The sequence below is a fragment of the Gasterosteus aculeatus genome, chromosome 10, assembly GCF_964276395.1.
Source record: "Gasterosteus aculeatus chromosome 10, fGasAcu3.hap1.1, whole genome shotgun sequence".
NCBI classification, from domain to species: domain Eukaryota; kingdom Metazoa; phylum Chordata; class Actinopteri; order Perciformes; family Gasterosteidae; genus Gasterosteus; species Gasterosteus aculeatus.
In genome coordinates, this window is record NC_135697.1 from 17,818,296 (window position 1) to 17,831,115 (window position 12,820).

The 12,820-nt window shown below is 49.6% G+C and overlaps 1 protein-coding gene across 3 annotated transcripts in view; it reads left to right on the top strand.

Annotated features, from left to right (window-relative positions):
• The window catches only part of col14a1b (collagen, type XIV, alpha 1b), a 60,754-nt gene that overhangs the window by 13,221 nt on the left and 34,713 nt on the right, over positions 1-12,820 (top strand). For 2 of the 3 annotated variants that reach the window (XM_078081006.1, XM_078081007.1), the window contains exons 3-5: positions 1,477-1,593; positions 5,957-6,100; positions 8,382-8,456. The exons of the other annotated variant lie outside the window; for it this stretch is intronic. In XM_078081006.1, coding sequence (XP_077937132.1) covers positions 1,477-1,593; positions 5,957-6,100; positions 8,382-8,456 — 336 coding nt within the window. The remainder of the gene's footprint in view (positions 1-1,476; positions 1,594-5,956; positions 6,101-8,381; positions 8,457-12,820) is intronic. 3 annotated transcript variants of the gene reach the window in all.

Genomic DNA, 12,820 nt, shown 5'->3' on the forward strand with positions numbered 1-12,820 from the left:
AGGCGCCGACTCCACGCCGGCCTGGTTCTGATCCTCAGGTTGGTGAGATGTCTGCTTGTGTGTGTAGAGCGATCTGTCTGCTGTTGAATGCGCCGGCTTCACGCTCCCCGTTGGAATGAGGGTCGTCCTTCCTGTTCTCTTTCTGCAGACAAGGACACGCATGAAGAGCTGCTTCACCACAATAAACCCTGTTAATGTTTAAGCTTCATACGTGTGCATTCGGACCGGCGCGTGTGCAAACCGACACAAACTCCCTCCAAGTGGAGCTTTGTTTGGGGTGAACGTCCCTCCAGGCCTCTCGTCTACCATCCGAGCTCCCTGGCGTCTTCAGGGCGGAGGTATTTAAAGGCGCCGGCGGCAGCAGATGGCGCCGCTCGTAATGAGGACACAGACACGGGAGCGGCTTTGGGGATTTCATATTTGATTTTCCACCCGCTGGTTTTCTCCTCCTTTATTTTTCTGCGTATTTCCTAAATGAATGGGGAAGCTTGTAGGTGAGCGCGCGGCCGCGGACCGCGGGAGTGCGTTCTTCTTTACAATGGCCTCCCTCCGGCGCCGCCCTGTGACACCAGCAGGACGGACCTTCTCCACGGGGCTCATTGTAACGCCGCGCATCCCGACGCTCCTGCTGCGACTGGAGAGGAATAGCGACCGCGAGCTATTCCAGCCTCCTCCCTCCGGGGCCCTTCCTCTTCCTTTCCCTCCTCGCAGTTAAAAGGAAGTCACATTCATTCCTCGTCCTCCTCGTCCTCCTCGTCCTCCTCGTCCTCCTCGTCCCCCGATGCTTCCAAAGCTCAGAAAACGAGATGAAGATCTGATAAAAGGCCGATGGGATGGAGAGCGTACAGACATAAATAAAAGGGGAAGGATACAGGCTGAAGGTGTGGGGGGGCCGAGGGGGCTGACGGGCCAACAACTAGTCAGCCAGAGGAAGTGGAACCCAGAAGAACCGAGCCGATGGGAGGCGAGGAAGAGGAGGAGGAGGAGGAGGAGGAGGAGAATGGGGCTTGGCTTTTCATTGTGACGTCTGTGCAAAGCTCATGTCTGCGTATCCTCCTGCTTGGATGAGATACAATCGATCTTCTGACCCGTTTGAATCGCACAGATGGAGCGACTCAGCCGCCATAACTGTGGGGAGTTCAATTCGGTGCAATCGGACCAAAGTCAGCAGGGAAAACGGGATAAACAGACGTTATTATTCATCTATTGGAGCTGAAAAGGACGGTTGTCTGTTATTATGATCCAAAACGGTTCTGCCAAATCTCTCATTTAGATTTCAATTCAACATCTGACAGAATGAATTGAACTCCCTCCGCTGTTATGGGTGTAATCCACCAGCGCGCGATGACACCGTGGATTCTTTTAATGATGAGAAAGTCTTATCTGTGGTTTGGACCAAGCAATAATTAAAAATATTATACATCTGACACTTAATGCGTGTTATTTATTCTGTCTTTTTTTCCCTTTTCTGTCCAGTTTCATCACCGCGGAGATTTCGTGCCAAAATCCTGAGTCCCACCCGGCTGCACGTGTCGTGGAAGGAGCCGAAGGGACAGTTTGAAAGCTACAAGGTCGTTTACTCCACGCGACCAGGTAAGACCCTGCGCGCCCACCTGTGCCTCACGACGGGCGGCGTTGTTTGTAGCACCGCGCCGTTTGGACCACAGAAGAACCGGCCGGGTTTGGGCCCATCGAGGATTGTTTTGCGTTACCGGAGGTGAATAATGTTGATTAGAAGTGGACTCGGTGTCTGTGACATCACCCCTTTGGGTTTACTGATGTTTCGAAGCCTTTGGTTCGACGCTTTGCCATCTTGGCTTTTTGCATCAACTAAACGCATCCAGCGCGACGTTAGCAGCCTGTCAATCACAGTAAACCCCGCCCTAAAGCTTCCAACATCATGCTGTATTGAAGTACAAGAGATTGAGACCATAAATTCATGTTTATAATGTTTACCAAGGGAACAAATCTGGAGAGAAGTAGTTATTTCCCCATAGACGTCTATGGGACCAGAGTAGTCGCCCCCTGCTGGTCATTACAGAGAATGCAGCATTAAGACAACCGGAGGTTGCTGCCAGGCCAGAGCTTGATACCAGCCGTCCTCTTTTGAAGCTCACCTTGTTTGAATGAGGTTTAGATGTAATCCGATCCTGATTCCCCATCCCTGCTCTCTGCAGAACCCTTCCAGTTCAGACTTGATTGGCCGTGCCTGGTGTTTACGCGGTTACATTCACACCTGGAAGCCGAGCCCTGGTGATGGATCTGTTGTCGAGTGCCTCGCTCAAGGGCTCCTCAGCAGTAGCTGCCTCGTGATAGTTATCAGTGGCACCCATGTGGCACCTGGGTAGCAGAATGACCTTCGGAACGCAGGTCATTACCCTGTCGGTCCTTATTTACTACACGGCTTTCCCCTCGCCGGTGGGACAAAAATGCTAGCTATGCAAAGAGGAGCACAGTGGTTGAACTCCCCTCCGCCCCCCCAGGCGAGAACAAATCCGCCTTTTTTTTTCCTGGGTTTTGCCTGCATTCTGGTTCTGGGGAAAGGACACGCGAGCACTCACAGGAGCCCACTGAGGACCCCCGTGTTTCAACACACCGTTGGGATTTATTGTTCAAGTCTGTAGTCTTTTGTTAATGGCAACGGAAAACATTTGACCCTTCAGGTGGAAACTCAAGTGGGTCTGTGAGCGAGTGGAACCACTCTGACACCCGATTGTGACCCATTTAAATCAATGAGGGAGATTAAACATAAGAACCGTCTGGAGGCAAAAGCCTCCCCAGTTTAACGAAGCTCCGGCTGTGAAACCATCGCCGAGGGAAATCAACCGCTCTGAATGCAAAGGTCGGAGCCCGGTGAGCGTGATTAAGCCGCGTAGAGTCTGAACTGAGGGAGGTTACCTTATCTTCGCTTCGTCTTCCTCCACACGCACCATCACTGACTTTGTGTCTTCATCAGCTTTAGTCTCATTGCATTGAGATACCACACAGTTTGGTGTGTACACTTAGGATGCTGTGGAGGTTGTGCAGCTGAATCGCCCGTTCAGAGACTTTGTTCAGGTTCTTCTGGTTGGATTTGACCATTTGTCCTGATGTTTGCGGGTCAGTGGAACCGGTGTGGTGACTGTTGATGGATGTTGTTTGTGTTGACCACCGATTTTGTTATTAATATCATCTCCATAGACTGAATATAAGTAGTGGACGCAGTATATAATAACTGTCAATCAACTCGTAGCCCCGCCCTAAAGCTGCAGGTCTAGAAGGTCACGGTGTTTTTACTGCAGTAAAAAATGAGAAAATGTTGTTTTTGTTCTTCGGATGAGAGCAAATATCATCTTGTATCAATGATATCAGTGTGATGAGCCGACAAACATTTATATCCTTTATCTTCTGCTGCTTTTCTTTCCTCTCTGTTCTGGTTAATCAGTCAAAGAGAACTGCCTGTCACTTGCTGTGACGGACAGCTTCAAGAATTCATTTAGTTAAGGACTTGAGTTACAGCACGCAAAGGAGAGAGGCCCCTGAGGGGGCCCCCGAGGGGGCTTTTTGCACATTGAGTTAAATCCCACTAACTCCCACCTAATGCAATAAAAGAAGAAGAACATCCTACTTTTTCTGGCCAGTCTGCAGCTGGTTTAACTGAATCATGACTTTGATAATGTACATTTGCACAGCCGATCTGTTTGCTCCCAACATTTACACATCCTGCACTTTGTGAAAATCCATTTTCAACGGAAAATGGTCTTGTCCATGCAGACGTTCTTATTATTTTATCCCAGCAGCTGTCCAGTGGATAGAACTTCACGAGACTTCACGTCTCATCGTGACGTCATTTGGCCAAAACAACTAGTTGAATATGTCGATCAGTAGAACAGTAGATGTTTCCTGGGTTCACCTGGTTCCTGTGTTTGGGACAGCTAGTGTACCCCCTCCATTTAGGATTCCTAACCATGGAAATCCTGGGATCAGGACGCCTCTTAAAATATCAACAACTTTTTCCAGAATGCGGCAAGAAAACATTTTTCTGTTTCGCCCATAAAACGACTTTACGATCGTTTTACGATCGATTTCAGAAATCGTGATTTTACTGATAACGTTTTGACCAAAGATACAGACGTCCCATTTCCTTCTGTCCTCCGCTCTGCCGGATGCACCGGCCTGAGGGCTGAAGGTGAGGTCTGAAGGTGAGGTCTGAAGGTGAGGTCTGAAGGTGAGGTCTGAAGGTGAGGTCTGAAGGTGAGGTCTGAAGGGGAGGTCTGAAGGGGAGGTCTGAAGGTGAGGTCTGAAGGGGAGGTCTGAAGGGGAGGTGTGAAGGTCAGGTCTGAAGGTCAAGTCTGAAGGTCAGGTCCACCTCGGCCCCCATCGGCTGTTGGCCGTGTGTTTGATCCCGGTAATGGAGAAAAGGTCCCATAAGGTGGAGTAAGCACCACGCAGGAGGGAATGAGGTCTAAAGAAGAGGGAGATACCGGAATAGAGGACGGAGTCGAGGAGAGAGAGGATTGATTTGTGATTTGAAGTTTGCTTCGCTGTCGGCTTCAAGCTGGAAACCGCGTTGCTTTGGTGACGTAGAGGTTTTTCCACTTGGCTCCACTTGGCTCTAAGAGATACTAGAAGATTCTCACCAGAAGCTCCATGGCCTCCTGTCTGTGGCCACAGCGCCTCTGGTTGGACGGAAAGCTTCATGGAAACCATCGTGATCCGTCATCAGATGCTCCTGTGAGTCTTTAAGGACCCGATGCGCAGGTTTCCTTTTGACCGAGCAGACGGTGGAGTCTTTTTTCTCAATGAAGTTTGTCTTATTGGTCCCAACAGGGACTTTTATTCTGCCGCAGCAGCAACAGTGAAATTACGGAGCAGGAAGAAAAACGATAAATTGAATTTCATGGCACAAAAGAAGGATGTCGAAGCATATTGGGTCAATGCATCACATGATCGACTGCAAACTGCTGACTTCTACCAAACCTCCTGCTGCCACGACAGCGAAGCGCATTATGCAGGAAGAACACGACTTGTTTTATTGACTGTTTTTGTTGTTCTCGGTTTCTACCCTTTGCTAGTATTTGTGTGTCAGTAAACTGGGGCGAGTGGATGGACCCGGAGGTCTGGACCTTAATAAAGTGAATATATCTCCTCTCGTCGCTCAGGGATGTCAGTTTGTGGCGGGTGGGAGCAGTAGGCGTGGTCGTTTGAGTGACAGGTCAACTGTTTGCTCTTCTGAGGACCAATCAGCTGTAATGTCTTACCCTGAATATAAGGGCGTGGAGACGATGTGACTCGACCCGCCTGCCCCTAAACCAGCGGCATTTAAACGTTTGACTCCCAGCTGTCATCCTTCTTTCTTCCGAGCAGCTGTCCGTCTCATTGAGGCTTTTTGAGGAATAAATACTCGTCTTCCACTCGACTGTGAGGACGTCTCTGATTTCCATGTGACCTTTGACCAGCCGTGGGTTCTTAGAGAAGGAGGAAATCCTTTCCCTCTTATTTACTTCCTTAGGAATGAAAGCGTCTTTTTCGCTGCAGAAACAGGATTTAATTTGTGCATAAATCTCTGAAGTTACAGAACAATCTGCAAAGATTTAAAACCGTGCCGGAGAATGCAAACGATCCTCGAGCAGCTTTTTTAATTGCAAGGAGAAGGTACGTTGGTAGCAGATAATGAGGGTTTGAATAAGTATAGTGAAATGTATTTCCAGCTGTCGTTGCATACGCTAAGAAAAAAAGGGTTTTCTATTGGGAGAAAAGTTCTTCCATAACAAGTTTTACAGGGATGAATTTCCTTTTTGTTAAACATACAATGAAGCCAACTCTGGCGTCTCAACCATTAGCATTCAGACTCGACTATTCGCATCCACACGTCTGCACTCTGGAAGAAGCACGCTGGCAACGTGACGCCACGAAGACGTGGGTTTGTGTTTGTTTCCTCTCCCTGATCATCGGCTTCTCTTCCTCTTCTCTTCAGGTGGGGAGCAAAAGGAGGTTGAGGTATCGAAGCAGGACGCTAAGCTCCTCATCGACGACTTTGACCCCTCCAAAGAGTACAACTTTAAGGTGGTCGCGCTCAGCGGGGGACAGCAGAGCAAACCCCTGCAGGCCACACATGAAGGTGAGTCAAATCCTCCGCAGTAAAAACTGGATTGATGCTCCGGATCAGTTGGGGCTGTTTTCACACTGCAGGCGTTACGTTGTGTAACTGGGAGCAGCCGACCTGAACCACAGAGCTGCTGATGGACACGTCTTCATGGGACCTCCAGCCGCTCCAATCAGTGATGTCACAGCGGGCTTCGTCCCGCCGCCTGTGATTGGCAGGATACTCGCTGTGACATCACTGATTGGCTGCGCCACAGCAGCACTACACGTTTTAGTGGCGTTCCAGTTGTGCTCTGTGTGTTCTGCTTGTGTTGTTGCGCTTTGTGTTGGTGGACAAGTAGACGAGCAGCCCGACACTTCACTCGCTCATATTACGTTTTCAAAAAGTAAAGAGAGAAAAAGACAACTTGTCGTTGTGTCTGACATCAGTTTGTCAATAACAATGATTAGTGTGCGTGTACGATATCCTGTGGAGCCACGAGCAGATAAACTCAAACGAACTGACTTCTCAGACCCGTGAGTGAGTGAACACATCAGCACGTAAGTTTGATTGATGAGACATTTCCCAATGATTTTACTTTTATATTTCGGAGGGAGGCAGCTGACGCTGGATGGGCACAAGGTGAGAGGTGGTGATTCGTTCAAATGTTTGACACAAGAAGGAAACTACATGGCGGAGCTGCTGGGGGTCTGTTTCATGGCCTCTTTCTGCAGCCGGTGACGGAGAGCTTCTGCTCCTCTGGGAGTAAACCAGCATGTCACACATGACGCTGTCGCTATCGCAGCACGCGACTCCTCTGCTCCCATAGACGTCTATGAGGAAATGACTCTACTTCTCTGTAGTGACCAGCAGGGGGCGACTCCTCTGCTCCCATAGACGTCTATGAGGAAATGACTCTACTTCTGTGTAGTGACCAGCAGGGGGCGACTCCTCTGCTCCCATAGACGTCTATGAGGAAATGACTCTACTTCTCTGTAGTGACCAGCAGGGGGCGACTCCTCTGCTCCCATAGACGTCTATGAGGAAATGACTCTACTTCTCTGTAGTGACCAGCAGGGGGCGACTCCTCTGCTCCCATAGACGTCTATGAGGAAATGACTCTACTTCTCTGTAGTGACCAGCAGGGGGCGACTCCTCTGCTCCCATAGACGTCTATGAGGAAATGACTCTACTTCTCTGTAGTGACCAGCAGGGGGCGACTCCTCTGCTCCCATAGACGTCTATGAGGAAATGACTCTACTTCTCTGTAGTGACCAGCAGGGGGCGACTCCTCTGCTCCCATAGACGTCTATGAGGAAATGACTCTACTTCTCTGTAGTGACCAGCAGGGGGCGACTCCTCTGCTCCCATAGACGTCTATGAGGAAATGACTCTACTTCTCTGTAGTGACCAGCAGGGGGCGACTCCTCTGCTCCCATAGACGTCTATGAGGAAATGACTCTACTTCTCTGTAGTGACCAGCAGGGGGCGACTCCTCAGCTCCCATAGACGTCTATGAGGAAATGACTCTACTTCTCTGTAGTGACCAGCAGGCGGCGACTCCTCTGCTCCCATAGACGTCTATGAGGAAATGACTCTACTTCTCTCTGGATTTATTCCCTCAGTAAACATTGTAAACATGAGTTTATGTCTCAGTCTCTAGTTTCACGCCTTCTTCAACACATCATGATGTTCATTTAGTGAATTCTGGTCCATTCAGAGTCAAAAACACCATAAAGCAGAGGATGCTTTGGGGCGGGGCTACACGCTGATTGACAGGTCAACACCAGAGACGCTGGTGTGCTGGAAAATGTTGACGTGTTGCTCGGCAACAGCCCGTTGCTGTCTTTGTGTTTGGCGGACCAGAGTGACTCATACAAACGCGTTGCGTTGTCGCTGTTCTCTTCAGCCTCCAACCCGACCGAGTCACCGCCGGCGCCGCTTTAAATACGAAGCAGATCTCCTGGGACCCGAAGACGCTGCGTCTCGTTCGCTAAGGCTCAGCAGGGGCTTTTTTTACATGAAAGAACACACTTATTTTCAGTTAGTTGTCTTGTGGTTCGTGTTGTGGACGCTTCTATTCTTGGAATTTCAGAAAAGTTGGAACTTAAAGTTGCTGCGAAGAACATTGTAACCGGATAGGAAACCGCTCAGGTTCTTCATCCTGCCTCAGTAAACAAGAGCCGTAGAGAAGATTTATCGAGGGTTCTTCTAAAAGGACCTTTAGTCCACGGGGGACGGACACAATCCCCCCCCACCACCCCCCACTCACACACTCACTAACGTAGACTCTTGCGTCATGTGTCGTCTCTTCCAGCCCAGCAGTCCGGCGTCGAGGTGGTTCGGTCTCCGCGGAGACAGGACGCCCGGGAGGACAACGACATCTCAGAAGGTAAGCTCGTCGCCGCGGAAACGGGAAAAAAGATTGACGCATCCGTCTGCTGCTCGAGGAGATTCTCTTTGAAGACCAACTGAGGGAGAAGCTCCACCTCAGGGAACAGCGCTCCGCGTGATGGGAGGAGACGGATCTGCAGGCAGACCTTCCAGAAGGCATTTCGTCCTCGGCGGCCCGTCTTGTCGGGGAAGACAAAGCTTTTTTGTGATGTTATTTCCATGATAACTGGCCTCGCTCATTGGGAAGCGGAAGCAGAGCGGCGGGCGTAACATTCCTGCACTTACACGCCGATCGTCATGGCGCCTCGACCCGGAGAGAAGAAACCCGGCGACAGTCAGCGAAGCTGCTTTGTACCATAAAAGAATGAAACCCTGTTGGTCTGCGTCTGTTTTGTGAACTTGATCGACTCACCAAAGAGTCCAACCATAAATCCCTCAGGAGGTGTTTCAGCGCCGGTCATGTGACGCGTCCGTCCGTCAGTCATGTCTCGGACCCCGAGACCAGTCCTCCGTCGCTTCTGGTTCCCTGCGTCTCCTCGTTAGTGCGTCTCTCCGTCCGTCCCACCACGCCGGCTGTGGCCGCGGAGACGTGGGACATGTTGCAGCTTCCTTCAAAAGGTCCTCGTGGTTCATCGCTCCTCAGCGGGGCTTCGCTCTCCTCGCCACCAGACGTCCGGTCGCTGTTTTTCTTCCTCTGTTACGCGGCGGAGTCCTCTGGGGTTGTTTTAGTCCTCCAACAAGACCTGAGATTAAACTCACAGGGAAGTTTCAGCAGACGGGAGCTTTAGTTGTTCTGGAGGTGCGAGAAGGACTTTACACAACTACTGAAGGAAGAGGAGGAGCTGCTGAAGGTCCTTTCGCTTTGCTTTGATTGGATGGATTCCTCTGTCCGTCCCTCCGTCACACCGACAGCTGCTTCCTCCGCCCGGGTCCAAGATGTCCACAGATCTTCTGCCAGACGTCCAACCCAGCAGATGGTTGGAAACGGGCGCTAGACTTTGCCCGGTGCGCCAGGACGGGGGAGCGAGGGGGTAACGAGGGAGAGGAGGAGTCCAAATCCCAAACGTTGGCATAAGTCCAGGAGGGCCTCCGTCGGGTCCTCCCCCCCCCCCCCCCCCCCCCCCGGGGGGAGGTGTCGTCTCCGTCGGATCGCTGCGCTCCAACCTGAGACCCACGTGGCGTCATTTCCACACGCCACCCGTTACGTGTTGACGCCTCACACACCAGAGGGAAGGTTGGCTTTTTAAAATATACACAGGACTCCACCCGACCACCACCTTCTTGGCGCACACACACACACACACACACACACACACACACACACACACACACTCCCCTGCAGGCCTGTTTCTTCATCAGATCTCTGCTTTTCCCTCCTGACTTCTGTCTCCTTCTCTGATGTCGTTTGGATTCCTCCTTGTTAAATATATTTATGGACGGAGGAAACGACTTCAGATGGAGACAGACCTTCTGTCCTCGCCGTCTTCAGTCACTCTGCCCTCTCAGGGGACGGAGACCATCTACCCCTGTCCCTCTTCTCCTGTCTTCTTTTTAGTTGAAGCACATGTCTCCTCTCTACTTTGCGTTTAAAGTGTTCGATCGGTCCGATGGGACTGGATGCAGCGTCCTCCTCACAGGCCGACGTGGAGGGTCGGAAAACATCACGGGAGACAAGTTCAAAAAGATAATGTCTTAAATGTTTTGAAAGAAAATTAAATTAAAAAAATAAGAACGGTCAAATAATGTCACGGTCAAAAAAAGTTTTAAAATGTTTGAAAAAAAAATGTGTCAAGATATAATTTGCTCATTTTATTTATCGATCAAACCTTTTTGTAATTTTCTTTAAAGCATCGTTTGCCTCGTCCGTCCTCTCCAGGCTGATGGACGGACGGTAATCTGACACCTGTCTGTCCTTCCTTTTGGCATCTGTCTCTTCATCCAGTTAAACTGTAGTTGATTGACGTCCTGTGAGACAAACGTTTGTCCTCTCGCAGCGGCAGCGGGACGTCCTTGAGGAGACGGTTCGTCTCCGATTGAAAGCCTCCAGGAAGCAGCGGGACCGTTTGCTGGATCCCTGTTGGCTCACGTTCCAGGGCGTCTCCGGGCGGGTGGGGGCTTGTCTCGTCTCTCACATCCGTCTCACGCCTTTGGAATCCGGCTCGTTGAAGTTCACCTGCGTCGGTCTGAGCTACGTCCGCTGCTGGAGGGCGGAGGTCGGCGGAGGTGACAGAACGCACTCTTCCTTTGCGTCTGCGCGCGATTCTCCGTGACGCTTCGCTTGGAGACACGTGTCCCCGGCGGTCTGGAGGGACGGCGTGTGGATCAGCAGACGGTGGAGATGGAAAGCTCAGTCTGCAGAAACCTTTTTCATTTCTTTCACTTTGACTCTTATTGGTGAGAAGAAGCTTCACGTCCCTCAGAAGGCGATGAGATGATCTCTGATGTGTGAGGTTTGTTGTCTGCGATGGGACAATATGTGAAGACTCATTTCTTCCAACGGATTAGAGACGGGAGTCTGTTTACTTCTATGGAGGAGGACGTGAATGAAACGTTTCCTCATTAAAGGAGAAAACCGAGTCAAACCTTTAATAAAGTCATCGTGTGTGTGTAGATCATTCCAGCTCAACGGATCCTTTATGTCTTTTAAAGATGATTTCAAAGTACCGTAATCAGTCAATTTGTGACGCAGAGTAGTGACGTTGGGATCGCTGGGCGACGCGCCGGCGTCTGCCTCCATGGCGGCCCGAGGACCTCGTCTCTGAGCCGCTGGCACGAAGCCTCCTGCTTTAACGTTGTTTCTACTGCTTCTTAGTCGCCGGCTCCCACTCTCTCGTCTCGTGTCTTTCACTCTCTATGGTGTTTGATCGGCAGACGACTGTCTGACTGGATGATGACGCATGTCCTCCTGTCCATCACTTCGTCCATCGTCCCCCTCGGACCAGCACTTCCTGCTCAAAGCTTTTATTGTGAAGCAGCGGCGGCTTCCTGTTGGTTCATTAGGGTTCCTGTTGGATACACAACGGAGTTTATTCGTGTAGATGTGTACTTGCTGCTGACTTTACTATTAGTACTACTAGTAGTACTAGTACTAATAGTACTGCTCTTATTTTCACCGTGTGCCCGTCAAATGTCAGACGCTGGTTTATTTAGTCAGAAAATAATATAAAGACATAAACATAAAAGCAATGTTCAAATCTCTCTGCAGCTTCTGCCCCAAAGCAAATGTAATTATGATGAAACAATGTAATGAAGCGTAAGTGAAGGTGACACACAAGCATCGTTTACTGGGGAGGTTTCTGTGAGGGAAAAGGAGCCGAGTTTCACAAAGAGCGAGTTGTTCTTTCCTCTCACGTTCTCTCACATGCAAGTGTCACGGAACCTCTGTTGGGTTCTTCAGCGCGTGTGTGCGTGTGTGTGTGTGTGTGTGTGTGTGTGTGTGTGTGTGTGTGTGTGTGTGTGTGTGTGTGTGTGTGTGTGTGTGTGTGTGTGTGTGTGTGTGTGTGTGTGTGTGTGAGAGCGCGGGGACCTCCTGTGGTTTTGGTTCCTCTTCTCTTCTCAGTCTAGTGAGAGTTCTCATTAATGAACATCAAAACCTTTTCCTTCCCTCTCTGTCTCTCACACACACACACACACACACACACACACAGGTGGCGGTGTACCTGTGGATGTGATGTGTCAACGAGAGCTGGCTGTTTACTGGCGACTGTGCAGGTCCCGTCGCCGATGAATCATGTCATCAACTGTTCCTTTTTATGATTAATAAAGGAGCTCACATATATTATATATATTATATAATATATATATATATATAATATATATTATTATATATTATATTATATATATATATATATATTATATATATATTATATATATATGATATATATAATATATATATAATATATATATATTATATAACATATATATATATTATATAATATATATATATATATAATGTTCATATTACACCAACTACATCCGTAAGGAGGTATTAATACGGCAAGAGCAAGAACGTGTTGCTAATGATGCATTTTGGGTAATTTAGCGTGTTCTGCATGGTTCTCTCGTGTGGAGGCTGAGAAGGGACATGGAATTAGTTCGCAGTTACTCGGGACATTTACACGCATGTGTTTTACCCGCTGATCTCGGCCCCCCAGGCGGAGACGTGATGAGTGGAACCTCTGAGACGTGTCCATCCAGCCTGATGAAGACAGCTGGAGTTCAGTCTCCCCGCGGAGACCAGCGTTTGGTGCCCCGGTGCCTTGCCCAAAGGCTCCGATGGAGAGAGTGCTCACCTTGCCGTTAACATGTCGTTGTGTCTCTGCTTCAGGGTTTCTCTCCTCAGCTCCTCGTTGTTGTTTGTGT